The sequence below is a fragment of the Bos grunniens genome, chromosome 5, assembly GCF_055505025.1.
Source record: "Bos grunniens cultivar Pamir isolate PY7600 chromosome 5, Bosgru_T2T1.0, whole genome shotgun sequence".
Classification (NCBI taxonomy): domain Eukaryota; kingdom Metazoa; phylum Chordata; class Mammalia; order Artiodactyla; family Bovidae; genus Bos; species Bos grunniens.
This window is the reverse complement of record NC_141169.1, coordinates 74751403-74779122: the sequence shown is the minus strand read 5'-3', so window position 1 is coordinate 74779122 and position 27720 is coordinate 74751403. Positions and strand designations below refer to the sequence as shown.

General features: G+C 53.0%; 1 protein-coding gene and 2 long non-coding RNA genes across 4 annotated transcripts; 2 read left to right on the top strand and 1 right to left on the bottom strand.

The window, feature by feature from the left end:
• Positions 1-607: 607 nt before the first annotated feature.
• RASD2 (RASD family member 2) lies at positions 608-13025 on the bottom strand. Of its 2 annotated transcripts, none has more exons than XM_086403983.1 (3): positions 11537-13025; positions 6513-6792; positions 608-3062 (listed from the first exon to the last, which is right to left on the bottom strand). In XM_086403983.1, the coding sequence occupies exons 2-3, from the start codon at positions 6781-6783 to the stop codon at positions 2533-2535; spliced, it is 801 nt and encodes a 266-aa protein (XP_086260109.1). In that variant the 5' UTR covers positions 6784-6792; positions 11537-13025; the 3' UTR covers positions 608-2532. The 2 variants fall into 2 exon arrangements, with proteins under 2 accessions (XP_086260109.1, XP_086260110.1); XM_086403984.1 differs by lacking the exon at positions 11537-13025 and adding an exon at positions 9773-9916.
• LOC147372414 (uncharacterized) lies at positions 10818-21864 on the top strand. Its single transcript, XR_015164869.1, has 4 exons — positions 10818-11377; positions 19812-20127; positions 20943-21192; positions 21302-21864. It is a non-coding gene; the product is annotated as an uncharacterized LOC147372414 (long non-coding RNA).
• LOC147372415 (uncharacterized) lies at positions 12587-18417 on the top strand. Its single transcript, XR_015164868.1, has 2 exons — positions 12587-12852; positions 13023-18417. It is a non-coding gene; the product is annotated as an uncharacterized LOC147372415 (long non-coding RNA).
• Positions 21865-27720: the final 5856 nt, after the last annotated feature.

The following is a 27720-nucleotide window of genomic DNA, read 5'->3' as shown; positions in this document are numbered from 1 at the left end:
TTTATTAAGTACTGTCCTGAAAGTTGTAGGTTGTATCAACCACACATAGATATGGGCCGTGTCCTGGTCTCAAGGGTTGACAATCCAAGTGGGGAGGCTGCCCACTGCCGACCTTCAAGAGGGTAACGCTTTATGGTGGGGGCTGCCCTTGGCCCGTGGAGGGTGTTCAGCAACATCCCCCACCAGGAGCTAATAGCATGCCGCCCCTCTCCGCAGTTCTGTTAACTGTTTGCCGTTATTGCCAAATGTTCTCCGCGTGGTTCTGGGCGCCACCTAGGAGTCAGAAGCATGGTGACCACAAAGGGCTGATGGTCCACGGGGAGGAGGCTTTTGTCTGACCTGGTCACTCCTCAGAGGTACACAGACACCTCAGCACACAGCCCTCAGAGGGCCCAGAAGGGCCAGGGTAGTTATTCCCTCCTATCTGCAGGTTTTATTCCCCAGTCCCACCACGTACTTAATTAACCTCAACGGCTGACTCAGCGCTGACCCGCAGGGCGAGGGCACCAGGCAGGTGCAATCTGGGGAGGGAGAGGCCAGCTATGGTTGCAGAAGAGCCACGCCTCCTCTTGGAAATACAGAAAACATACATGGCCAAGGACACGGCTTAGAAACAAACCCACTTTAATCGAGAGTGTACACAGAGATACAGGGAAGCGGGCCACACATCTGTCCTGGCCAGGGTACCTGGTCTGCTTAGAGGGTTCAGGTTCAGGCCAGGCGTCAGAAGCAGGGTCAGAGCAGCTGCCTTGGGCAGCAGGGCTGGGTGGGAGGTGTGGGGAGTGCAGAGCTGAGGCCAGGGCACGTGTCTCTCTGTGTGTTCACGTGTGTGTACAGGTATATACGTGGGTACAATGTACACAGGATCTACAGAAGCCCTCAAAGGCCAATCTGGGGAGAGGCTCAGGGAGACGACACCTCAAATCCCCGAAGGCCCCAGGGGCTGAGGCAGGATCAGGAGGGGCACATCATAGTGTGTGCTGAATGCCCCGACCTAACCCTGCTTCTGCCACTCGTAGGCTTGCTGTGTGACCCCAGGCGAGTTACTTACCCTCTCTGGGCCTTGGATTCACTAGACAATCATTAAGGCTCCTTGTGGCTCTAAACTTCAATAGTTTCAAGGAGATTTAAAGTACAAAATGTCTTTGTTAAGAGCTGATGACAAGAGCCTTTGGTCCACAGGTTCAAATCCCACCACACCTGGTACCCAGCACAACCCCATCCCAGGTGCCAGGAAAAGGCCCCCTGGGAGCTCTTCTTATCTGCCTCTCCTGAGCTCAGCTATAGCTCCCAGGTGCTCTTCCACATCTCCCCACAACTGCGTGCAGAGAGACAGTAGGGCAGCAGGGGCAGTCAGAGGCCAGGCTGGGGGAAGGAAAGAGGCTGGAGCCATGGAGCCTCGGCCTTAGGGGCGTCAAGCGCATTGCTTACCCTCTTTGTTTTCTAGCACAGTGGACCCAGCACCCAGCAGGTGCTCAATAAATGTTTGAGGAACAAGCACAGCAGAGGACAGCCAGCTTCCAGATGGAGCTCCATCCTGAACTAGCCAGGAGGCAGAGCTGGGGCTTGCTCCTTGGCCCTCTGAGTCTCAGCTGCCTCCTCTGTGAAATGGGGGCAGGAGGAGATGCAGCCCCGGCCAGCATTCAGTGTAAACCGTGAAGCTTGGGAGGAGGGCAGTGTCCAGCTACGAACAGGCCACAGGAACCCCATCTGGGAGCTGAGGAGGAAGGTGTCCCCCGTGGAGGCAGCGGACCTGAACCTGGGGGGAGGTCCTGGCCAACGAGGGATCACTAGGCTTTTACAGTACGATGATTTCCGTTTCTACTGGGAACACGACGTAACAGCTGCAACAAGGCACAACCAGCAGACAAGAGGAACCTGGGAGGGGAGGCTGAGGGAGGCAGTCCCGGAGACGGACGTGGTCCAGCAGACGTGGCCACACCCACTTTGAACACAGAGACACCCCTGGCTCAGTGTCAGGGAGAGCTGGGGGCCAACTCAGGGGGTAGGGGATAGAAACTGCTGAGCCAGAGGGTTAATGTTTCAGGACGGGGTAGGGGGAGAAACTTCCAGCTGCCACCTGAACCAAGCTGCGTCTTACATCAGGAGGGCAGAGCCCCCTCCCAGCCGACTAGGGTGTTGTTTTCATCCTCTGATGTTCCAGGAGTCTCTGTTGGAAGCCGGTACCCTGGCCCGTCTGGCATCAGCGTTTCTTGCAAGGACAAGCAAGCTCTGACTCGGGTCCTGACATAAGTCCGTATGTCACCCAGCCTCACCTCCTGCCCAGCAGAGATCCACCCCCCCCATGGAGAAGTTGAAACCCAAGGGGAGCGGTGGAAAGGAGGAATCAGAGGGAAGCAGTTGAAGGCAGGAAACTATACAGAGGTTGGAGGCTGGGGTACTCCGGTCTGGCCCCCCAGAGGTCTCGGAATGTGACTGCTCTTGGGGTTTCGTCCGGGGGATGTGGGCAGCGGGCGCTGGGGCCATCTTCCATAAGGCCCGGCCAAAGCCCCAGCCCAGCATCCCTCCCGCTCACTGGATGGTGCATTTGTCCCGCTCGCGGGCCTGGCTCTCCCGGAGGACCTTGGCCTTGATGTATTTGAGGTCACTGTTGACACTGGGGCGGCGGGCGAAGGGAGAGACCATGCCGTAGGCGTCCATGTCCTTGACACGGCGCATGCAGAAGGGCCGGGGGTGGAAGGCGTCCCCGTACTGCACGGAGATCTTGCGGTGCAGCGCGGGGCTCATCTCGTGCGGCAGCTTGGCCATGCTGAAGAGCACGTAGAACATCTCGTCCACGTTGGTGTTCTTCTTGGCCGACACCTCAAAGTAGGCGCAGTTTCCATCACCAGATACCAGCAGCTCGGCCTCGGTGGTGGGCACTTGGCGGCACAGCTCGCCATGGTCATTCTTGTTACCACAGATGACCATGGGCAGCTCCGCTGCCTCCTTGGTCTTGTTCTTCAGGCAGGACTTGACCTCCAGGATCTGCTTCTGGAGGCGCTTGACCTCATCGAAGGACTCCCGGTTATCTAGGCTGAACACGAGGATGAACACATCGCCTGTGGAGACAGAAACCCTGGGAGGTAAGTTTACAGGCAGCTCCTTTGCCCTCTCCCCACTCCTTGACCTGACCGTCACAGCGACCCTCTGGGGGAGCTGCTATTATTCCCGTTTTCCAGAGCAGAAGACTGAGGCCCAGGAGGTTAAATCACTTGTAATGGAGCTAATACGTGGCACAGCCTGGTTCAAACACAATGGATCCACCCTACATTTCCCTGCAGGGCTGTAGACAGAGTGAGTGATTTGTGAGCTTGTGTGGACTGTGTTAGAATAGTAATTACTACACTTTCCACAAGAGCAGGGATCTTGCTGCTCAGTGCACATCCCCAGGGCCTGGAGCAGCCCCAGGTATACAGTAGGAGCCGAGAGTGCTGGCAGGAGGCAGGCCTAGGTTTATCTCTTGCCCCCTCACTCAGCCTTGCGTGGGTCATGCCACCTCCCTAAACCTCAGTTTCCCCACCTGTCTCATGCAGGATGCTTTTGAGGGACTGATGAGGTAATAAATGGAGAGTGACATGTGCTCAGTGACTTGTATCTCAAAGGGATAATGAGAACAAGCACATGTAAGAGCCACCTGAGTACCCCTTGATTCCTCATGAAACCTCTGTGAGGGACATTTCATTACCTTCACGTGATAGGTGGGCAGGCTGAGGCTCAGAAAGGGTGAGCAACTGGCCCAAGATCACACAGCTCAGGCATGGCTGGGCTGAGACATGGACCCGATTCCTGGTGCCTGGCACACACAGGTGCCCGCTGCTTCTTGAATACATTATGGGTGAACAAGTGAACACTAGCCTCTGAGGCCCACGCTACCCCTGCTACAACTTGCTGTATCCCTCTGTGTAGGTCTTTGAAACAGGGATGATGGGGAGGTGGGGAGGGTGAGAGAAGACCAGTGCCTCTACCTCGATTGTCAGATCTCACTACAGTGATCACAATCTCACACTCAAAGCACCTTTTACACTTTGGCTTAAACTCTTGAGAACCTGTGGGGAGATGTTAAGATCCCTGTTTTACAGGAAACTGAGGCTCAGAGGTGCCGGGGACCAGCCCATGTTCTCAAGAGGAAAATCAAGCAATTCCAGCTTCTGATAGCCCCGCTGCTTCCTTTCTCTGGACCCTCAGGGCATACCATTTGTCCCCCCAAAATAGCACCCAGCACATTCAGGATTGCGTTCCTGCCAATGACACGCTCCGGAGCAAAAGGAGGCTTCGTCACGATGCACAGTGGGTGTTCCTAAAGCTGGCCGCATGGACGGGATGCGATATGATGAAGGGTGGTGTGGGCTGTTGAGAAAGGCACTTGCAAGGCAGTGCCGGCCTGGCAACCATTTCTGCTTGGGCTGTGAAACCCACCCTGGTAGGCTAATCCCAGGCCCCTGAGGACTCTGCGGCCTTGACACATTCAAATGCAAAGCTGCATGCCAAGTTTCAGAGACGCCTGGCTGGCAGCTGGAAGGAGAGCTGGCGGCAGAATTAATGGCTTTCAGAATGCGCTGTGCATCAGCACCAGGTTGGAAAATGAGGCACGGGCTGGCGAGCAAAAATACGGGTGGCCAGACAGATGTGCCCAGAATGACACATGCATGTAAAAAAGATGAAAATACTCTGTTCTGGGGACCCAAACATGAATGTCAATGTGTTCATGGGGTGTCTGGAAGACTGATGGGATGGTACCTTGGGGGAGGGGGCAAGAGCCTGGGGGGTGGAAGCAAGGGTCAAGGGGGCTTTTTACCCTTATCTATATGCTTAGGGGAGCATGCATTTGTGTGTTATTTGTGTAACTAAAACTTAAGTTTGGAAATATGCACATGGTTCCTCTCTATATCTTCTCTCTCCCTCCCTCAGTTAGCTTTATTTCTATCAGTGGGCACTGTGTCCCCTCCCCATGGTAGGGGGAGCTGACATTCCTGCAATCCCCACTGTGTTGGAAATGCCCCCATGCCCTCCTCTCCTGGCACTTTCCTGTAGGTTGAGGAGACACCCCGGGAGGAAGCAACATTATACCCATTGTGTAGCTAGAAAGACTGAGATCTGAACCTTTGGTCCCATATCTAAGCTACCAAGTGGTGGAGACAGGACTGGAACCCAGGTCAGCCCAGGCTCCCTCTGTCCACAAACTTCTGCAAAATGTGGAGTGGGGCAGGCCGAGTGTGATCTGCATCAGATGATCAGTGAGAACAGCTGGAAAAGGAAGCCATCTGCCCAGGGCACTCGGGGAGGGATCTTAGCTGGGCTGTAGGGGGACGGGTGGGCATAGCAAGGGTTTCTTGGTGCAGAAGTATTTTGATTTGTGGGGTTGTTTTAGTGATGGCTGGGGGACTACTTGCTGATTCCTTTCCTTCATCAGCTGCCCAGCAATGGCAGGGCGTGGCTTAGGAAATGACTGCAAAGTCCACTGCAAGCACACTGCAAATGCAGGTTTTGCATAAGACCCATATTTCATGAGCACTCACCTACTCGCCAAGCTCTTTTTCTATGTAAACTCATTTAATTCTCATGAAGGCCTCTAGGATGGGTACAGATATGATACAGATAAGAAAATCAAGGCCCAAAGAGGTCAAGTCACTTGCTCAGAGGGACAAAACCACGAAGCAGCAGAATCAGAATTTGCATTCAGGCAGACCAGTTTCTGGGCCTGTGCTCTTAGCTACCACACAAAACTGCTTGAGTGACGAAAAGCATGGCCCAGTTTCACATCTCCATCTGCCCCCGCTTAGTACCCCACAAGCTCCCCTCCCTCCCTGGCTCCCAGCCTGGCTGAGAAGCTACAGGAGAGCCCAGGGTTAAAGCCTGAGAGCCAGACTGCCATTTCCCAGCTGTGTTATCATTTGGAGTAACTCAACCTCCCGGGGCCTCAGTTTCCCCACATATAACATGGAAGCAGATGCCCATCTCCTAGGTTAGTTGTGAGGATTAATTAAATACATGCTGAGCTCTAGAAAGAGGCCCAGGCATGCAGCTCCTGATAAGAGCAATCGCCATGGCTGTTACTGTGATTATTACTGAGTTCCCAGCATGAGCAGGTCCCCACCAGCCTCTCTGACTGATCACAGTCTGGGTCCTGTCCCTGCCTCTTTGAGAGGAGGCAAAGGCCTCGGGTGTCAATAGATCTGAGTCTGACAGACTGACCCTGGGCCCTGGAGCTCTGCTGGGTCACCCGCAGCAGGAAGTAGGCAGGAGCCCCTCTGTTCCTAGGTAAAGCCACAGATCTGGAAGGCAGCACCAGCAGCCACAAGGAATTAAACCAGAGTCAGAGGGAAGGGTTCTGGGGCCCTGGCTCCATCCTCTGTCGGCAAGCAGCAATACCTCTCCGACCTCACGGTGCGGTGCACGGGGGCTCACGAGCTTCATCTCAGATGGAGGCAGGGCTTTGCTAACTGTAAAGTGCCGAGCACACACACTCCCATACCCAAGCTCTCATGCCCACCCCGCCCCCTGGCACCCACCTGTGAGGATGGACAGCCTGCGCATCGCGGGGAAGGGGTGGTTGCCGGACGTGTCCAGGATGTCCAGCTGGTACATGTCACCGCGGATGTTGTAAACCTTCCGGTGGAAGTCCTCGATGGTGGGTGTGTACTGGTCCTCGAAGCGGCCATTGAGGAAGCGGGAGACAATGGAGCTCTTGCCCACCCGAGAGGCACCCAGCACCACCATGCGGTACGAGTTCTTGGCAGGCACACTGAGTGCACAGTTCCCGCTGGACAAGGTCTTCATCATGGCTCGGGGCTGCAGCAGAGACAGGGGGTTGAGTGTCAGGAAGCCGGGGGCCTGGCCCTGCAGCCTGTGCTGGAGGCTGTGGCCTCCCCTGTCAGCCTCTTACTTGGTTCTGTGATAGCTCAGCTGATAATCCACTTACAATGCGAGAGACCTGGGTTCGATTCCTGGGTTGGGAAGATCCTCTGGAGAAGGGAAAAACTACCCACTCCAATATTCTGGCCTGGAGAATTCCACGGACTGTATAATCCATGGGGTTGCAAAGAGTCGGACACGACTGCACGACTTTCACTAACTTTTCTGTCTGTACAATGGGAAAGCTGGACTGGGGTCTCTCGAAGGGCCGTGGAGTTCTGCCTGAACACCCCTCTCTTGTTTCTTTCCCCCTTCATTTATCTACCCATTTTTACTCATTCACTCACCCCGGGTTCATTCACCCCTTGTTTATTCCCAGATGGGACTGTTGGAGCTGGACTCCTCGATTTACCCCTAACTCACTACTCCTCTGGGGAAAGGAGCTTAACATCCTTGGGCATCGCTTTTCTCATCTATAAAGTGGACTTGATTCATAGGGCTGTTGTAAAGGGCTCAGCACATGGCAAGGTCTCAAAGATGCTGACTCTGTTCTCTGCCTGGACCATCTGTCCTTTGCAGTTCTGGCTTCCTGGAAGCCTGTGACTCTGGGACATGGCATGGGGAAGGTTTTAGAGAGCATTTCTTAAGCAAGGGGGTGCCATGGCCATTTGGCCTTCCCAGAAAGAAGAGAAAGGCCAGGTCCAGACCACATCCTCCATGCCCAGGGACGGGGCTGCCCAGCAGTTTTTCAACCTACAGATCCTGGGAGTTTGCCTGGACTATGAGATGCAGGTCAGAGAAATGACACAAGAATGACTCAGGTCCCTCATAGCTCCAAGGGTTTATGGTTCTGGGGTATACCCAAAACTTTCTACAGGAATCTCTTGACCTTGTGGGAGAGGCTGAAATGGATCCAAGCTCCAAAGCCCAATTAGAGATAAGTAACTTCCAGGGGCTCCATCAGGCCCACCCAAAGGCCATTCATAGCCCAGCCACCCTCCTTTCTCCTCTCTCAGCACCCACCAGAATTCCCCCTGACTTGGAACCCCTAGTGAGCTTGAGCTCTGCTGGGACCAGCCCTCAACTCATGCCAGCCCTTCCCCCAGAACCCCTCTTCCCTTTATCAGGGTCTGGCTCAGATGTCACCTTCTCTCTGAAGGCTCCTCTGCCTCCCACTCCACCAAGTGGGTGAAGTTGCTCAGCCATGTCCGACTCTTTGTGACTCCATGGACTGTAGCCCACCAGGCTCCTCCATCCATGGAATTCTCCAGGCAGGAATACTGGAGTGGGCTGCCATTGCACACAACCTGGTCAGTGTCATCACCTTGCCCAATTGAGAGCCACCATGCAGTAAAGTGGTTTTTTAAAAAGACCTTCATATAAGCTCTGATTGGCAGCATTTGTCAATTTCATGGCAAAATACTCCTACCATGGCCATTCCAAGCTCCCAAGATGATCTCAATGAATGAATTGCAAAGGGACGCACACAATAAGCCAGCTCAGCATACCGCTGACCCTGGAGCTGTGACGACAATCAGCAGTAACCAAGCCCTGCAGTGTGCCAAGCACTGTGCTAAGTATAGAACAATAATCACAGCTGACATTTATTTTGCAGTTAATATATGCAGAGCGCTCTAAGTTGAATGTGTACTAACCCACTTCATCCTTCAGGATCCCCAGAAGGTAGGTGGTTACCCCAATTTACAGATGAGGAAACTGAAGCACCACAAAGAAGTTTAGTACTTAGCTCATGGTTACATAGCCAGTAACCAGCCAAGGAGGGCTTCAATCTCAGGCAGTCTGCCCCGTGCCTTGGGGTTCCCCTCACCACCTCTCTATGAAGTATGCATTCCCTTCCCTGTTTCACAAATAAGGACCTGATGCTTAAAAGTCTACACGACTGGCCCTTTTAGTTAATAAGGGAGCCAGGATGGTGACTCCAAACGTACAACTCCTACATATCTCCACCCAATTTGTGCCTGAAGCCAACTCTGAGCTTACACTGCAGGCTTTCAGCGCCATGGACACAGCAGGTGCTCAATAAATGACCTGTGCATGAAAGAAGCAAATGACTCTCCTTTCGGAGATCATTCAGAGCTTCCTTCTGGGGTATTCTCCCTCCACCTCCACCCTGTCTAGCTGGCCCAGGAGCTACACTGAGGTGGGTCGCCGTGAACTGAGCACACACCTGGCTTGGCAGCAAGGGAGAGGAAGCTGCAAGCCAACAGCACTGAACTCTTCAATCTCCTCCCACGCTGAGAGAGAGCCAGCCTGGGCCTTCAACGGAGGCCGGGATCGGGGGGAAGAGGCCCCCACATCAGGACAGCCTCCTCCCCAAGTTTCTCTGCCTGGAGCTTGACTCTGCTGCTGGTCATCTCTGTCTACAGAGATAGAGAAGGCTGGCAGCCCCCAGGGATAGTACGTCTCCATCACTGCCTGCCCCAGCCTCTAGCTCAGAGTTCTTAGTATTAGACGTGTTAACATCAGCAACTGAACAGACATGAGGAAGTCAGAGAGAGGAGGCAGGGGATCAGAAAAGGGCAAAGGAGGAAAAAAATCTGTGGCTTTCATCTCCGAGAGAAGACTGCGAGTCTGCACATGGCTCCAGCCACGTGGGGCTGTGTGAAGTACCCAGACACCTGGCCGTCAGGTGACAGCACTTCCATGGGTTCCCCCCCATGTCCTTCTTCCCTTCTCCTCCCCTAGAGGAGGCTCTGTGGGTATGCTGTGGGCACAGCTTCTCTCCTCCTCCACTTCCTGTTCCCCTCTCTCCATCCTCAGCCAGGCTGACCCTACAGTGAGAAGCAGGCAGGGGTCAGAGTTCAAAGGGCCCTTTGAGAATGTAGATTTCCCCCCTGGAGGCCCAGAGAATGGTTAGTGGGAGCATGGGTACCCGAATGCAAGCTCTGTGACTCACCCCAGGGTCTTTTTATGGGCACCTGGGAGGCAGAAGGGCCTGAAGCAGAGGTGGTGGAGCCGTGCTGGGGGAATGGTCGCCACAGCCCAGCAGCTCTCCATTATGCTGGGTGCCTGTGTGCCTTATCCCTGTGAATTCACGGCAGTCCCATGAAGAGGGGCCCACCGTCAACCTGCTGGACCCCACGGGGAACGGGAGGTCAGTGAGGCTGAGTCACTTGCCCCAGTTTACACAGATGACTGGTCAGGCCAGGATTAGAATCAGGCTGTTGGCTCCAAAGTCTGGGCTTTTACCTCTATAAAAACCCACCCCCTGGCCAAAATCAGGCTTTTTCAAAACAGTGTCAGAAGCCTCAGCTGGCATCGGGTTGGGGGAATGAGCCTGGAGGTCTATTCTAATTCCCTCTGTTTCTTGCTGCAGATAGCTGGGGTCAAGCACCCTGCCCGGAACCCCCCAGACCTTGAGCAGCCAGCTCCCGCCCCATGCGTCTGTGGGTTCACCCCTTCTTCTCCCTCAAGCCCCTCTCCCAGGGCCTGCCAGGAAGATGGAAGGGTCAGAGGGGCAAGAGCAGAGGATGAGAGTCTGGCCACATCCTCCTCCTTGTGATACCCTGAGCCCTCCCTCCTTCCCTCCCTCCCACACACCCCAAGCCTCCACCATTAGGGCACATCCCAGACTCTGGACACACACACGTATTCCCTGGCCTCCATGCCCCCACTGAGGGGAGTCATGTGTGCTTTGCAAAGCCAATCTCACCACCCTTGAGGTGGCAGGAAGGGGGCAGACCAGATCTGCCTCTCACCAGTCCAGCTGCCCTGGGCAAATGACTGGACCTGGTGGGGCTGGTCATCTACCAAATGGTAGAAACAAACCTACAGAGTGGCCCTGAGAGCTCAGCGAGAAGCCAAGAGGCCCACACAGCTCCAGCACACAGGAAGCAGGTTCCTTTCTCTGTGACACTTCCTCTTGGCAGTCAAGGGGCTGCCTGGAGCAGTCAGGTGCAGAGGGGCTGGAGTGCAGGCAGAGGTCTTGGGGGACCCCATCGTGTCCCTCTGATGCCAGAAGAAACCTGAATCATGGGCTCCTGATCTGGCTGCTCCTTCACAGCACAGCCTCCCACCTCCCATGAGGTCCAGGACTACACCCTTCGTCATCCTCCCAGGGCTGGGGGCACAGGGAGGACAGAACCCTGCAGAGGTGCTTGGAGGCCCTCTGGCCAGCTGAGCACAGAAAACCCATCTTGGGAAGGGGATCGCCCAGGAAACTCACTCCTTGCACCAATTCCCCCCAAAGCTCAAAGAACTCTAAGCAAGGAAGGTGCTCCTTAAGCTCTCTCAGAGGAGGTCCTCACCAAGGCCACCACGAGCTGGCCCCACCCCAGCCCCACCCTTAGCCAGGTTTGCAGGCTGAAGCCAGTTTAGGAAGGAGGAGGGGAGTGTTTGGGGAAAGGAAGTGCCTCTTCCTCTCTAAGCCTCAGTTTCCTTATATTCAAACAGGCTGTTACTCCAGATCTCTTTAAACACAAACTCAGTTAAGTCTTTCTTTCCTGGGATAAGCATCCAGCCTGACACACAGTAGGCGCTCAACTAATTTCATTTTCTCTAGGTAAGTGAAGTTGCCCTGTGATCCTGGCACATAACAGGCTCAATCAGTTTGACTTTTCCACTTCCTATAAGGCTTCACCTAACCCTACCCCCCAAAGCTTCAAACCTTTCTCCCCGGCTTCCCCGCCTCCCCAGTTCTGTTGGGGTGTCTCCCTCCTACCTGGGAATGGCGGGCCGGGCCTCTGGCGCGGCTCAGAGGGATGCCTGGAAGGGCCTGGAGGTGCGGGGAGCAGCCTTCCTCTCCGGCAGCCGAGGCTTCCAGGGGCTGCGGCGGCTCCCGGGTCACTGCGCCGGGATCCTCCTCTGCGCGTCTCGGGGCGCCGGGCTGGGCGCGGCCGGGCGAGGGGACACGGGGAGCCGGTGCCCCATGAGTGGGTTCCGAGGGCTCGGCGGGGCCCGGGCGCTGGGCGGGCTCCGGCTCGCCGCCGCCGGCCCTGCCCTGCCCGGACCCGGGGGACTCCTGCTGAGCCAGGTGCCCGGAGGCGTGGGGACGTCTGATCCCGGGGTCCCCGCTTGGGGCTCCGGGGTTGGGGGGCGAGGGCAGAAGGGGTGTCTCCTGGTCCTTAGAGACTCTTGGAGAGTCCCTTGGAAGTGATTGCGGGTGCGTGCGTATGTGCGTGTCCGGGGTGGGCGAACCTATCCTCCCGACTGCCTATGCCACCTACTCCGCCAGCTCCAAAGGGGATCGCTCGGGTGGAGGATGCGTGCCCGGCTCGGCCTCGACCTCAGCTCTGCCGCTCCCCCGGCGCCGAGGGTATGCTCTTTTTCCCTGCGAGGCGCAGCCAGCGGCTGAAAGAGGAGCAGGGCACTCTGCTGCGCGCGCGTGTGGGAGGGGGCCTTGAACGCCGCCCTAAGATTTCGCAGCTCTGAGTTAGCCTTACACAGGCTCCTCCTCCCACTTCTCCCTCTCGGTCCCCCAGAGGAAGCGAACTTTCTGCGGGGCTCTGGCTCCTCCCTCTTTCCTGCTCCTGGAGGCGGACGCCCCTCTTCCTCCTGCCGGGCGAGGTCAACGGTTCCTCCGAAAAGTGATCAGAGCCCAAGCTCCAGATGGCGGTTCCAGCGGCAGAAGCCCAGCTTAGGCCTGGACGCCTTTCGCCGCCTCTACGAGCGGTTCTCCGTGGACCCGTCGAGCGGCTCCCGCTCACCCTCTCCGCATCAAGCAAGCAGCCAGTCCCGCAGCTCGGCGCCCGCCTCTGCCTCAGCGAGCGCACCCACCCGCCTTCCCCCGACGCCCCGCCCCGGGTGCTGCGCTCGACCAATGGCGGCGAGCCCCGCGGCTTGGTCCCGCCCCTCGGCCCCGCCCGCGGCCGCCCGGGCGCCGCAGTCTGGCGCTCCGCGTGCACGGGCGCGTGGGGCTGGGGAGCTCAGAGTGGGGGCGGCAGGGGGCTCGGGGTGCGCGCGGTGAGCAGAAGGCGGAGCGGGCCTGGGAGGCTGACGTCTGCGCACGCACTCACACGCACATCGCCCCAGCCGCAGGTGACCCGCCAGGATCCCGAGGCGGGTTGGCCGGGGACCCCAGCCGCTGGCTCCCGGTCAGATGGCAACCCGCGCGCCACGGCTCCCGCGCCCTCCTCCTCCGCCGAAAACCCCAGGGGCCCTCCCGGGCGCCCTGCCTGCCCGCCCCGAACCAACGCCTTCCTCCCTAGGTCTCCGGGCCCGCGGGACCCCGCAGGATGACACATGGGCCGTGCACGTGCCATCAGGAGGGGCCGCGGAGTCACCTTGACCTAAGCGCGCCTGAATGGAGATCCGCGCGACACGCAGGTCTTGGGCAGCACCTCTCTTTCTTCGCTTCTCCCCACCTTGAACCAGTGCAGATATCAATCTTTATTACTTAGAATTGTCTCTGGCTCCACGACCCACTCCTCTCCTCCTTGCCCCAAACACGTTTTCTGGAGAATTGTTATATTACTGCCTTAAATGGGAAACCAGTATCACTTGCCATAAATAGAAGATAAGAACAAAAATAAACACAAGGGAAACAAACCAAGGTTATTAAATTCTAGCAGGAAACTAGCCTTCCAAGGCTTGAGATGTGCCCTCTGTGTAAAAGGGAGGTGGGCCAGCTTGGGAGAGGTGTTAAAGACCTTCTTGCCTGGAGAATCCCAGGGACAGGGGATGCTGGTGGGCTGCCATCTATGGGGTCACACAGAGTCGGACACGACTGAAGAGACTTAGCAGCAGCCCCCAACAGTGATGTTCTCCTCCAGGGTTATCAAGAGATGGAAAAAATGTTCTGTATGATGCAAGGAGATCCAACCAGTCCATTCTGAAGGAGACCAGCCCTGGGATTTCTTTGGAGGGAATGATGCTGAAACTGAAACTCCAGTACTTTGGCCACCTCATGCGAAGAGCTGACTCATTGGAAAAGACTCTGATGCTGGGAGGGATTGGGGGCAGGAGGAGAAGGGGACGACAGAGGATGAGATGGCTGGATGGCATCACTGACTTGATGGACATGAGTCTGAGTGAACTCCGGGAGTTGGTGATGGACAGGGAGGCCTGGTGTGCTGCGATTCATGGGGTCGCAAAGAGTTGGACATGACTGAGCGACTGAACTGACTGACTGATGATGAGGTATAGGGACAATGAAGGGATGCAGTTCTGTGTCTGTCCAACCGTCATTTGTATCCTCCAGGGAGCTATAGCCTTGCTTCCAGAACACTGGACCTGGGGGATGTCTGCCAATCTGCTCTCAGACCTCATGAGATGCAGAGGGGTCTGGGGGGAACCAAGCTGAGGCTCCAGCCCCTTTGGGTGAGACATTAGTGTTCAGTCTGCCTCTATGTCCGCTCAAATATTTGAGCCCAATGGGCCAGTTGTGGAAATTATCTGGGCTTGGTTATGTCATCTATAAAATGGGTATGCTATGCTAGGTCCACAGAGTGACAAACGTACAAAGATGATCTTGGCCTTTGACTGTGAATAGTGGCTTGCTCTTCTTGTCTCTGTGTGATCTTGGGATTCTTCAGGGAAGTTAACCAGAGAAGACGGGGTAGATGGAGGTGGAGGGACTAGATGGAGGACTCAGCACTTACACTCCTTGACTGTGATCAGTCCCCTATCCAGAGGATATGGAATATCTAGACCTCAGAAAGGCTTTGGGGACATACTCAAGACCACCCAGCTGGCAAGTGGCAGAATCCCAGCCCAGTGCTCTTTCCTCACCTAGACTTTGCTTCTAGGAACTGGCTTAGCCCAGGAGGGTTTGTGCTCAGCTTGATGCACAGAGGCCGTGAGGCTTGAGCTGGCTGTGAACTTCACAGCAGGAGGTGGGCAGGGTGGTACGTTTCACCTGGATAGCTCGGGTCAGGAGGACTTAGGCCATGGGGCTGTTTCCTTCACCCCCATCCTGGAAACATGGCAGGTGGCCAGCTTTCACCTGGCCCAGGAACCCATTACCTGCTGCTTCAGCCCAGTTCTCTACCATGAGTGGGTCATGCTCCACTGACCATGTCCCCATCTTGAGGGGAGCTGTATATGGAGCTGTGGGGCCCCAGGAGACCCACCTGCCCCTGCCGCCCCACCCCCCCAACCAGTGCAGAGTGGCTCAGTCAATAAACAGGTGCACGTGAGGAATGGATGCCCAAGGAAGTTTCACGTGGCAACAGGACACCTGCGTGTGCTCACTTTCCTAGGCTTCCTTGCCCCCCCAAGCCCCGTTTGCACTACCGTCTCACATGGACCACCTATCATAGCCATCTCTTTCCTTACTGGGTTCTCATCACCCTCCCTCTCTCATAACCCATGACCACTTTCATCTTTTTCTAAAAATGCCATCCCTTGCTCAAGAATTTTCAATGGCTCCCCACTTCTTGAGATATAAAATCAAAACCCCTTAGCCCAGTACATAAGGTCTCCAACCAGGATCTGATTCCCACCGTGCCTCACCATTAGCCTGAATTTCAGCCAATCAAACCACTTCTGGGTCCCTAAAGAAGCTTGGATTTCCCTCCTCCAATCCTTTGTGATGCTGATCCTTCTACCTTTTTCTCTATCTACCTTTTTTTTTTTTTTCTGTCTACTCTTTGAACTTCTACACATCCTTCAAACCACAGTGTTCACACCTCTTCTGACAAAGCCTCCTTGCCTTTCTCATGGTGTGAATCTCATCCTGCTCTGGGCTCCTGTGGCAACAAAACCTGGCTCTTGCACCCTGGGTAACTGGCCAGTCCTTTAACCCTCAGTTCCTTCATCTGTAAAGTGGGTGTTACACTTGAAGCTACCTCATGGGTTACTGGGAGGATCATGTAATGTACCATAAAGGGTCTCCACCACGGGCCTTGCATACAGTGGTCCCCGCCGCGGTTACTTCCTCTCTGGCCTGTGACACATCCTGCCTCACGTTTGGACACATGCCTCATCTCCCCTACTTGCATGTGAGCTCCTTGGAGAGGGGACGGAGCCTGATTCATCTTTGTGTTCCCACATCATTAAGGCCAGCGTCTTGCACACTGTGAGTTTTTAATAAATGCTTATTGAATTGTGCTCAGCTGAACAGCCTCAGAGCAGAAGAAATGCACAAGTTCTCCTTGGAGACAAGAGGAAGGGGAGGGCAGACATGGGGAGGCAGATTAGTTTGGTCCTAACAGCTACCACTTAAAGGAGGGGAAATGGAGGCTCAGGGAGACTGTTCAAAGCCAGGCAGCCAATAAGGGGCTGAGTTGGGATCTCAGAGACATTTCTTCAAAGGGAAATCAGACATTTACCCAATCAATGTGCTGTCACATCCTTGGACACTTTTCTAGAACAGTGTTTTCTATCCTTGAATCACCCGGGGTGGCGATGGTTGGGGAGGGGTAGCTTTAAAATGATAACAAAGCACAAGCTCCCACTTGGAGATGCTGATTTAATTGCTCTGGGGTTGGGCCTGAAATCCACACTGTTTAAAGCTCCCCCAGGTGATTCTAATGTGCAGCCAGAGTTGCTAGAGCAGTGGTTGGACTAGCAGAATCACAGCATCTAGGACTTGGGACAAATACAGGCCCCACCCCTGATCCACCAAATCTGAAGTTCTAGGGCTGATTTTAACCAGCCCTCCTAGTAATTCCCATGCCAAAATTTGAGAACCAGTGACCAGAAGATTAGAATTGGCAAAACCTTATATGTCTTGTGGCTCAGACTTCTTATCTTGCAAACAAAGAGATACTTTGTGGCTTGACCAAACTCAATGCATGTTAATGACAGGCAACCCAGAGCCAGGTTCTGACTCCTCTTTCCTGCTTGAATGTACCATCCAGGGCCATGCAGCCCCTAAGTGGTTTTCCAGCCTTGGCAGGCCTTGGCATCTAAATCAGCTTTGAGCCCTGAGCAGAGGACATTGGGTTACCAGTGTACAAGCCCAGCTGGATCAAAGGCACAGGGTCAGGTGCCAGTAAGTGCAGAGAACAGCAAGTAATAGTAAACTGGCGCCATACCTGGCATTTCAGGATCCTGCCCGCAGCTCTGGAGGTGGAGGAATGAGGACATGGGGTATCCCCAGGTCAGAGGTCGGCAGGAGCACAGTTGGACCAGTCACGTCCCATGCCCTACTCCTCTTATGAACACTTCTGCCTCCTGCTAAGCGGAGAGATGCTACTTGTCACATAGTGTGTGTGTGTGCCAAGTCACTTCAGGTATATCTGACTCTGCGACCCACCCCATGAACCGTAGCCCGTCAGGTTCCTCTGTCTGTGGGATTCTCCAGGCAAGAATACTGGAATGGGTTGCCACGTTCTCCTCCAGGGGATCTTCCCGACCCCAGGGTCGAACCTGCATCTCCTGTGGCTCCTGCATTGCAAGTGGATTCCTTACCACTGAGGCAACTGGGGAACCCTGTCACATAGCAGGTATCCAGTAAAAGTTCAATAAATGAATGACTGAATGAATAGTTTTCTATACAACAAGAATATTGGGTCAGATCCCCTCTGAAGCTCCATCTGAGTCCACATTTCTAAGCTGAATAAATCCCACTATAAGGTGATTCAGGTGCCTTCTAGCACATATAGTTTTCATGAGATTTAGAAAAAGGCACATGTTCTAGGCAGAGGCAGCCCCTCTCTGAGGCTCACAGCTTTGGGAGGGAAAAACACAAGCTGAATTTCCTTAGCTGAGTGCACTTGAGCAGTGAGCAACCTCAGCAACCATAGAGGGCAGCCCCTTGTGAAAGTATTTTGGGGAGCAGTGATGACCAGGAGGGTGTGATCATTATACCAGGTCAGGCCAGGCTGAGGCTGTGGCCAGAAAAGAAAAAGCTAGAATGAACCAGAGACATTAATCACAACAAGGATCGTTTATACAGCCCCCACTTCTCGCAGGCACTGGGTTAATCCAGTTATCAAAAGAACCCATTTTAACTAGGCCACATCACTATGTGGGGATGGCTAGTATCCTCATTTGTAAGTGAGGAAATTGAGGCTTAAAGACATGTGGGTGAGGAAGACCTTGCACTGGCACTAAGCCCGTTTAGTGCCAGTGTGTGCCTGCGGGTGCGATCTGCTCTCAGTTACAGCAGTAGCAACAACCACAGCTGATCGTGTGTAAGTTATGACCATGGCTTTGCTCTCCACATATGCTCCCAGTGAGGTAAGCAGGGAAGGCTTTTTGTTTCTGTTTTAGAGGTGACAGAACCGAAGCTTAGAGATGTCAAATGACTTGCCCAAAGTCACTTGACAAGAGGCAGAGCCTGGATTGTAGGCCTTTGAACAATTAGTCCTTTGATCTTTCTATGGTACCTTTATTTCTTTCTTAATGCTTGGCCTGAACATGCTATTACAAGCTTTCTCATCTGGGCACCTATCTGCCCATCATCATATCATCATCACATTATCTGCTTATCTCTATCACCTCTTCCATCATCATCATCATCATCTCCCTCTCCTCCATCATCATCTCCATCATCTCCTCCTCCATCATTGTCTCCTCCATCATCATCTCTGCCATCGTATCTATCATCATCATCATTGTCTGCTTATCTCCATCATCCCCTCCCTCATCATCTCTGTTATCATACCTATTACCATTATCATCACATCATCTCCCAAGCTCATGGAACTTCTGCTCCTCTCCAGATATTTACTGGGCCCTTAGCCTTGACTTGGTGTGGTCCAGGTGGAAGCAGAAAGGCAACCCAACTTCTTTTAGCCTTGTCCTTTGGATAGGACTCCACTGATGTCTTCCCCATCCTCTATCACATCTGATCCTCCCTGGGAAACAGAACAAAACATGACACAGAAGAGAAGTTGAGACAGAAGAGGTTCAATGGTAATGGAAGAACAATAGGCCTTCCAGCTTAATATTTATCAGTTGCTTCTCTTAGGTGAGTCTCAAGTTGGGAGTGGGCAGGCCTAACAAAGCATGCTGCACAATTAACTGCTTTAACTTTTTCAACAACCCTTAATTTTCTGAACAAGGAAGACTGAGGCTCAGAGATGTGAAGCCCCTTTAACCAGAGGGTGCCAAAGCCTTTGGGAGTTAGCATGGCTCTCTGGATCCTGACAGTCAACTGGGATGCTGGTCTAGCACCTCTCGTCTACAGAGAAGAGCCTTTAAACCCTCAAGAGCGATTATGGGAGGCCAAACTCACAAAAACTCAGCCACACACTGCGCGACCAGGTTTCACCTCTGATTCTAGCATTACTCCCTGTAATGGGGCAGAGAGGTGCTTGAGTTCTCACTTTTTCCACTGGCACCCACTCCCCCCTCCCCATCACTGTCCACCTCTTCATTCAACTCTTGAGCCAGGTGTGGTAGAAAGGAAACAAGCTTGGCCACCAAATGATCTTGGATTTAAATCCTGGCTCTGCCTCTCGCCATATCTCAACCTTGGGTGAGCTAGTTCTCTGTTTGATGGCAATCTGCCTCAGCTTCCTCATCTGTCAAATGGGCTGTTATGAGGAGCCACTCATGCCATCATTCAGTCATTCAACAGACACTTAGAGAACACTGGCTAGTAGCCTGGAGAGAGCCTGCGATTTGTGGAATGCCCTGGGGTTGACCAGAGAGAGTTTCAAGCAGAGGAAATAGGACATGCAAAGGAAGAGAAAGAGTCACCCAGTGGAAGAACAGAAATACACGCAGTTTGGCAGGAAAGCCAGGAAAGGGAAAATAGTACAAGATGAGGCTCAGGAGAAAAGGAGGGGCCGGACGTGCTGAGCAGCATTTGGCAAACAGTAGGCACTCAATCAATGTGAGTTGCCTTTCCCTGAGCCCGGAGCTGAACCCCAAGCCCCAGGTGCAGACTGATGCTCGTGGAGAGTGGGGAGTCTATTTCCTCTCCTGGTTGGTACCCGGCACTTCTCCTAATGCCACATAATACAGTGGGCTCATTACCTCTGAGTGCTGAGCTGGGAAGCAGGGGGTAAAGGTTTGCCAACTACCTCGGATCTGCCAGAAATAGAATCCAATGTTCCGGGATGCTAATGACCTTGGCCTTGGTGTATTTCTCTTTCCTTTAGTGGTCTCCTGCTGATGGGGCTGTTTGAAGAAGAGGAAAGCAGGGTAGTGGAAGCCAAGCCAAGCCAGCCGTACAGAACCCCAGCTTCAGCCCCATGCAGATGAACCATGAGCCTCACTCTGCCACCAAATGTGCTTCTGTAAAGTTGTGCATAAGCCAAATTTGTTGTACTTCACATCTTACATTCCATCTGGGTTCCATGATCCCTATCAACTTCTTGCAGAAATTTGCCTGTAAGTATGGCCACTCACCAGAGAAGGCGATGGCACCCCACTCCAGTACTCTTGCCTGGAAAATCCCATGGATGGAGGAGCCAGGTAGGCTGCATTCCATGGGGTCGCTAAGAGTCAGACACAACTGAGCGACTTCACTTTCACTTTTCACTTTCATGCATTGGAGAAGGAAATGGCAACCCACTCCAGTGTTCTTGCCTGGAGAATCCCAGGGACGGGGGAGCCTGTTGGGCTGCTGTCTATGGGGTCGCACAGAGTCAGACACGACTGAAGTGACTTCACCTTACTTTACCTTACCTTATGGCCACTCACAGTTCTTCCTGGGGAGAAGTGGCGTCTATTTCCTCCCTATTGTCTGGGGGACTTGCTTTGACCAAGACAATATGGCAGAAGTGACACCATGCCACTTCTGGGCCTGGAAGCTTCTGCTTTCACTCTCTCAGAATCCAGCCACCACGTAGTAAGGAAATCCAGGCTGCCCTGGGGGAAGAAGAAACCAGGGGGTGAGAAAAGTCATGTGGAGGATGAAAGGCTATGCGACACCCCCTTCTAGGCCCTTCAGGCCACAAGCTGAACACAGCTGCCTGCATGTCCCGTCCATTCCCTGTCTTGTCGGCACCGGGTACTTCTCTTGTCTCGTCCACATCAGCTGTGTCCAGCCTACCAGAGGAGCAAGAAGAATCACAAAACCACTGTTATTTTAAGCCCCAACTTTTGGGATAGTCTGTTACATAACAAAAGACAACAGAAATAGATCCATTTGCTTTTTGTCTTCTCTCAAACCTCAATTTTGACCACAGTGTCTGCAAAGATATACAGCCCCATCAAATAGCAGAAAGAAAACTGATTTATTCTGGGCCAACCATGAATATCCAGTGAATCCTTATTTTCCCCACCAGGTCACTTTGTTTAGTATCAAAGATGCCTCAGAAGAGCACCTGTGGGTCTCTTCCGCCTCTCCGTTCCTTCTCCGGACTCACTCCGCCTCAAATTCTGGGATCTTTTTACGCCCACCCTCCCCTGGGATCCTGCCCCAATTTTGGAGAAAACATACAAGGCCTATGAGTTGCCGACTGTTTTCTAGAATATTCTTAACATTGTGTTCTAAGCAAAGGTGTTACGTCTTACAGATTTTTCAGAGGCTACAAGGTAGGTGAACCCGCCTCTTGCTAATATACCCATCCCCTCTTATGACATCATGAATGTGCAGGTGTGCTTACAGAGACCTTCTCCCTGCTCTCTTATTCTTCTCTCACAGGAAGAATGAGGGACAGCCCGGCAACGTGTTTGTCACTATGCCTTTCCCCCAGGAACTGCACGCTCCTGGAATGTGACCACTTTTCAGAGATGCCGCCGATCGGAGTCGAGAGCTGGAGCTCAGAGATGGGCAGGCTGCTAGTCCCCAGGACAAGCTTCATTGTTTCCCTGCCCAGCTCAGACTCGCTTCCCAGCCTGGGGGTCCCTGCCTGCTATGATGTTTTATTGGACTCATCAATGAGTGAATGAACTTCATGAGAGAATGGTGGGATGGTTAAGTAAATGAATGAAAAGGTAAACGAATGAGTGGAGATCCAGTGACTGCTACTATATCCAGTTTAGCCACCAGGCCAACAGATCCTGTCCCATTCCATAGCTTAGATCCAGACACATGATGGCTGCAACCTCTGCCTCTTTGAGGGGCCACGGGACCATCTCACGCTGTGCAGAAAAGCAAGTCTCCTAGACACTTTCTCCTCTTCCCACCCAAGGCTGTATCATTAAGATTAGGATTATTAAACTGTAAGCCACCAAAAATCCAAAATAAAAGTGGGTTACAGCAGAGAGTTTATTTCCTACTCAGGTAAATAAATTCTGGAGGTGAAGGAGCTGATCCACAGAGCCAGAGAGGTCTAGGCTTCTTCCCGCTTTCTGCTGTAATGCGCTTGAATCATCTGGAAACCAACCACTACCCACCACCCACCCCACACCCCCTGATCCATGGGAAAATTTGTCTTCCACAAAACCAGTCCCTGGTGCCAAATAGGTTGGGGACCGCAGCTTTAAGCCATCCCCACCTCTGCCTGAATGCTTGCCCGAACAGGGAATGAGAATCTCCTAGTTGGCTGCACCAAGGTTTCTTTTGTCTATACCCTTTGGGCGAGCACAGCTGGGCCCACTCAGACTTGGCAGGAGCGCCACAAGGGAGATTGCCAGGGTATACAGTCACCAGCTCTTCTTACAGATGAAACTAAGGTCCAGAATGGCGGGGGTGAGGGGGTGTCCAAGGTCACACAGTGAGCTGAGGACTGAGCAGAAACTAGAATCAAGCCTGATTCGTAGCCCAGTGTCTCCCTGCCTTGGCCCCGCCTCAGGTCTTGCTCCTCCTGGCAGATTTAAAAATGCTGTCTCCACAGTGCTCCCATGCAACATGCACAGACCTCCGTGAAAGCTGTAGTGTCCCATGAGGTGATTCAAGTGCATTACATTTATCCTGCACTTGATTTCTATTATTATTACATCAGCTCCACCTCAGATCATCAGGCATTAGATCCCAGAGATTGGGGACCTCTGCCTTAGAGAGAAACTAAAAGCCCACTGGTAGGGCTCCTCTAGTGACTCAGTGGTAAAGAATCCACCTGCCAATGCAGGAGACACAGGTTCCATCCCTGATCTGGGAAGATCCCACCTACCATGGAACAACTAAGCCCATGTACCACAACCGTTGAGCCTGTGCTCTAGAACCTGGGAGTCGCAACTACTGAGCCCATGTGATTCAACTACTGAAGCCCGAGCACCTTAGAGCCTGTGCTCCACAAGAGAAGCCACCACAATGAGAAGCCTGTGCACTGCAACTAGAGATGAGCCTCTGCTCGCTGCAACGAAGACCCAGCACAGCCAAAAATAAATAAATAAAATTATTTTTTAAATAAAAAAATAAAAGCCCAATGGTGACTTGGAGTGATGGCCGCTGAGGCCTCTTGCAATAGACTCCAGGAAACTAGGAGCAGTTCAAAGGCAACAGCAGGTCAGATGCAGAAGACATCTGGTTTGGAAGCTGTGCTGTCGAGAAGTTCAGTGTAAAGAGGCCTATGTGGTGAGGCTGGGTTGTGTGGAGAGGTTTCTGCAAGAGGCAGGATTGAATGGGTGAAGGCATCCCAGTCCCTTCCAGCAGTCTAGCTGTCAGACAACCTGATGCTGGCCAAGTCACTGAGCCTCCCTAAGCCTCAGTTTCCCCATCTGTAAAAGGGGGATGCTGAGAGAATCCAGGAGAGCGCACCACGGCTGGCACAGTGCTCAGCACACAGCAGGCCCTCAATATCAGCGTGCTTTGGTCCTGTTGTGTCTGCAGAAGGAGACACACCCTCCTCCCTGCTCATGACCGTGGAATCCTGGATCTCACCACCCAAGCCCAGGAAAGCCACCTGCCCGCTGTCATCCTGAAACCAGTCCCAGACCTGCTTTCTCTCCCCATCTTGCCTGACAAGCCCTCAGAGTCACTCCTGGTTTTTTAAATTTTTTCTTCCTCATTGTCCCCTGGGGGCCTTTTAATTTCTTCCTCTGTATCATAAACACAAAACAAATGTTTAAACGTCTGCCTCGAAGGCGATCTGGGAAGCAGAGCCACTGTTACATAAAGACCAGATGAAGCCCACGCTCGCCAGAAAGGCCATCTGCACGCTCGCTCTGCCACCCATCCCTCCCTCCTCCTCCACTTGGGAACCACTGTTAGTTCATAATTAAGGACTCTAACGAGGAGCTGGAGGGAGCAGCCGTGATGGGGAGCCTAATGTAGGTTAATCGCCCAGTTGCCCTGGCCTTGGGTGGCCACTGCTGCAAATCAGAACTCACCCTCCCTCCAGGCACACTTCCCAAGTCCCTGGTCCTCCCACCTGGGGTCCTGGCAGTGGAGGAGGAGCCCTGCTCTGGCAGAAAAGCCGGAGTAGAGGGAGACAATAGAGCTTAATGATTACTCTCTCAGATGCTGGGGACAAATAGCCCAGGTGTGGCTCTCAGCACCCCTTCTCCTGACTTGTGTAACTGTCAGTATGTCACTGGGCCTCTCTGAACCTCAGTTTCCCCATCTGCAAAATGGGAATAATACTGATAGCTACTTTATAATTCTGTTGTTCATTGAGTGATTCATTGAGATGGTACCTGCAAAGTGGTTAGCTTAGGGTCTGCTTTTTAAAAAAATGTGTGTGTGTCAAGGGGGAGGAGTTTATCATCATTAGGGAGTGAGTGGCCCATCATGAGTGGCCAGCTGGGCTGGGGAGAGGCCTGACACTGGCTAGCCTCAGGCTTCATGGCCACACATCCCAGGAGGGTGGGACATAGGGAGGGAAACATTGTTAGGTTTTGGTGTGCACAGTGAAAAATCAAACTTTGGCCAATATCAACTTTGCATGGCTAATCTTAACATGACTGGCTACTGAGTTTCCATGTTACTATTAAGCCATTTGTTGTTCAGTTGCTCAGTCATGTCCCACTCTGTGATTCCATGGACTGCAGCACACTAGGCTTCCCTGTCCTTTACTATCTCTCAGAGTTTGCTCAACCTCATGTCCATTGAGTCGATGATGCCATCCAGCCATCTCATCCTCTGTCGCCCCCTTTTCCTCATGTCCTCAATCTTTCCAGCATCAGGGTCTTTTCCAGTGAGTTGGCTCTTCATATCAGGTGGCCAAAGTATTAAACCATTGTGCTATGTTTAATCGCTCCATCATGTCCAACTCTTTGTGACCCCCATGGACGGTAGCCTGCCAGGGTCCTCTGTCCATGGGGGTTCTCCAGGCAAGAATACTGGAGTGTGTGTTGCCATTTCCTTCTCCATGGGATTTTCCCAACCCAGGAATCAAATCCAGGTCTCCCGCATTGCAGAGACCACATTCTTTACTGTCTGAGCCACCAGGGAAGATTTTACTGTCTGAGCCACCCAATTAAACCATTAGCTGGATAAAAACAATTTTTTAAACAAAATGGTCATTAAATTGGCAGTGTTAAAAATTGGTAGGATGGCCTGGAAAAGTACTTGCCATGCCTCTAAGGGCAGATAATGTGAGAGATCTTTGTCTCTTTAACTGCACTAGGAACATGGATTCAAGCAAGTTTGGCTTCTCCTGGTTCAGTCACTAACTAACCTGGTGACCTCTGGGCCGCCTACTACCTGCCCTCTCTACCTCTCAGGATTACAATGAGACCAATGAGGAAAATATAGATGTGAGCAGGTTCTGGAAAAATACAGAATGACCTGCAAATACTAACTAGGTATTACTGACAGTTTACCATTACTCAGTCTATATTAACATAATGGAACAGTCCAGAATACTGGGGTGGGTAGCCGTTCCCTTCTCTAGGGGATCTTCCCAACCCAGGGATCGAACCCAGGTCTCCTATATCATGGGGCAGATTCTTTACCAACTGAGCCACCAGGGAAGCCCAACATCATGTTAGCTGGGATTTATGAAAAACACAGCACACATGTATTTGCAAGCACACAGCGTGTGCGTGTATGCCCACATACACACGGCACGTGCGTGTGTGCACACATACAATGTGAGTGGGGTCTGCCAATGCTGGGGGCAGTGAGTTCTGTCTGGGATTACTAGGTGGTGTGACTGGGATCACTTGCGGTGGTGAATCTAGTGGTGAGCCTAGAAGAACTCCTGGGGGACAGAACTGGACCGGCAACCCCTGGAGCAGGCGGTGCTCACTCCAGGTGAGCTGGACACGTCCTTTTCCCCACCCCCACCCCCATTCAGCTAAAGATGGAAGAGGCTACTCTTTCCTGGCTGGCCTCTGTCCCCCAGCCACCACCCACCCCGTGCCCTGGTCTTCCAAAGAGACAGGTATATGCACCCAGATCAAGTCCTGGAGAACGACCAAGGCCAGCGCTGGCCCCAGGCTGCAGGTGTCTGTTGCTGCTGAATAAATCATGGTCGGGCCCAATCAAGTATCTTGCCCCAGAGACACGCTCTCTGCCTCCCAGATGCTGTCACCCACCAGAAAGCCAGGTGGTACTTATGTGACCCTTCCTCAACAGATGGAGAACAGTGGCAAGCCTCCCACCTGCTCAGGCTTACGTTTCCCAGGCTGGAACCAGCCTCTGTAGTGATCTGCTCAAAGCCCCACAGATGGCCACTCTGCCCATGCAGCTCTCAGCTCAGAATCCCTCCCAAGGATCCCCACCCCCCACATCCTCACCAGCCCCGTCTCCTGCTACTCCACTAAATGAGCTCCTGCTAGAGTCACCCTGCAATTCATTCAGTCCCTTAAAATGCTCTGCGCATGTCCATATCTGTGGCTTTGCCACCACTCTCCAGATGGTCTTCTTTTCTATCTCTAAAGCCCACCCTGGTCACAGGGCATTCTGAGGACCATCCCCACGGGACTGGGTTTGGTCAGCTGAACCCCATGTGCCATCAGTCACTCTGAGTCTAAGCCTGTCTGGGGCGATGTCCACAGCCCCAGGGCTTCACACAATGCCAGCACACGGCCCCTCTGAAGGCCCCCATGCTCCGCATATGCCTTCATCACAGCATTCTGCCCGCTCCATCCTAACTCCTGTTTACCTGCCTTGTCCTTCCCTGGACCCGGAGTTCCAGAAGAACAGAGACATGTCCCCATTGCCTGTCAGTGTCTGTTTCTGTCTTCTTTGTATTTTCTGGCTGTGGAATAGAGTAAACCCTTCATCCTGAATGAATGAAAGGAAGAAAGAATGAATAGATGTATTATTTGTCTGGATGAAAGCCAGATCTCTTCGGACTCCTCCAGTTCATCGAATCTCTATTTAAGAAACCCTGAAGCCAGCACAACTTCCTATTATTATCTCTTATTCCATCCTTTATATCAGTATCCTTCTCTAAAATGGCTTGGAAGTAGTTTTAACTCAATTCCAGAAAAGATAAATAGCTTATGCCTCACATGGACGAGCAAATAAGTCTTAGATTATCTATTTTTGCCCTGGCTTCTTACGTTGACACAGCAATCGAGCTAACGTGGCATTGAACTGATCCAGGATTTTTTTTTAATAAGATGACCTTTAGAATACTACACATTTTCATGCAGAGAAATTAAACTCTGTAACTTACTCTGGACACCACGTGATTTTGACTATATTTTGGCCAAAAGTAACCCAAACTCCAGGGAATAGATAAGGAAGATGGAGGAATAATTACTCATCCCAGTGGCGTGCTGCTGGCGAGTGGGGCATGATTCATTTTCTTGAAAGGGAGGGAAGGAGGACGGGAGACAAAGAGAAGGGGGCGGAGGGACAGAAACCCAGACAGAGACAGAGGAGAGAAGGTTGGGCGAGGTATTGTCTGGACCGCTGGTGGGACATCCCATTGGGGGGACTCTGGGCTGCTCTGGCCCCAGCTGGCTGTGGCAGCAGGAGCAAGGGCTGCGTGCTTTCTCACTTCTGTCGCACGCATTGCATTGCCACCTTCTGGAGAGCTCAATGCTCATCACCTCACGTAACCATCCACCTTCAGGCTGTGGAAGAGCCCATGTGCCATCTTGAGCCTCAGCAGCATTTCTCCCTGTGCTGGTCCAGCGACAGGCAGACAGGTGGCCCATTCTACCCTCAGTGGCACTCGTGCTTAGCAGGTGTGTGCAGGGGAAAGCAAGCCTGTGGGCTTTGGAGCCAAACCTGAGCTCTGCCTCTGGACGGCTCTGAGACATCGAGTCATGACCTTGTTC

What these genes read in the sequence shown, in the direction of transcription:
- RASD2 (XM_086403983.1), bottom strand. Translation starts at nt 6,783, where the DNA reads ATGATGAAGACCTTGTCCAGCGGGAACTGTGCACTCAGTGTGCCTGCC. An exon ending in CAGGCTGTCCATCCTCACAG is followed by an intron (nt 3,063 to 6,512) that starts GTGGGTGCCAGG and finishes CTGTCTCCACAG; the next exon opens with GCGATGTGTTCATCCTCGTG.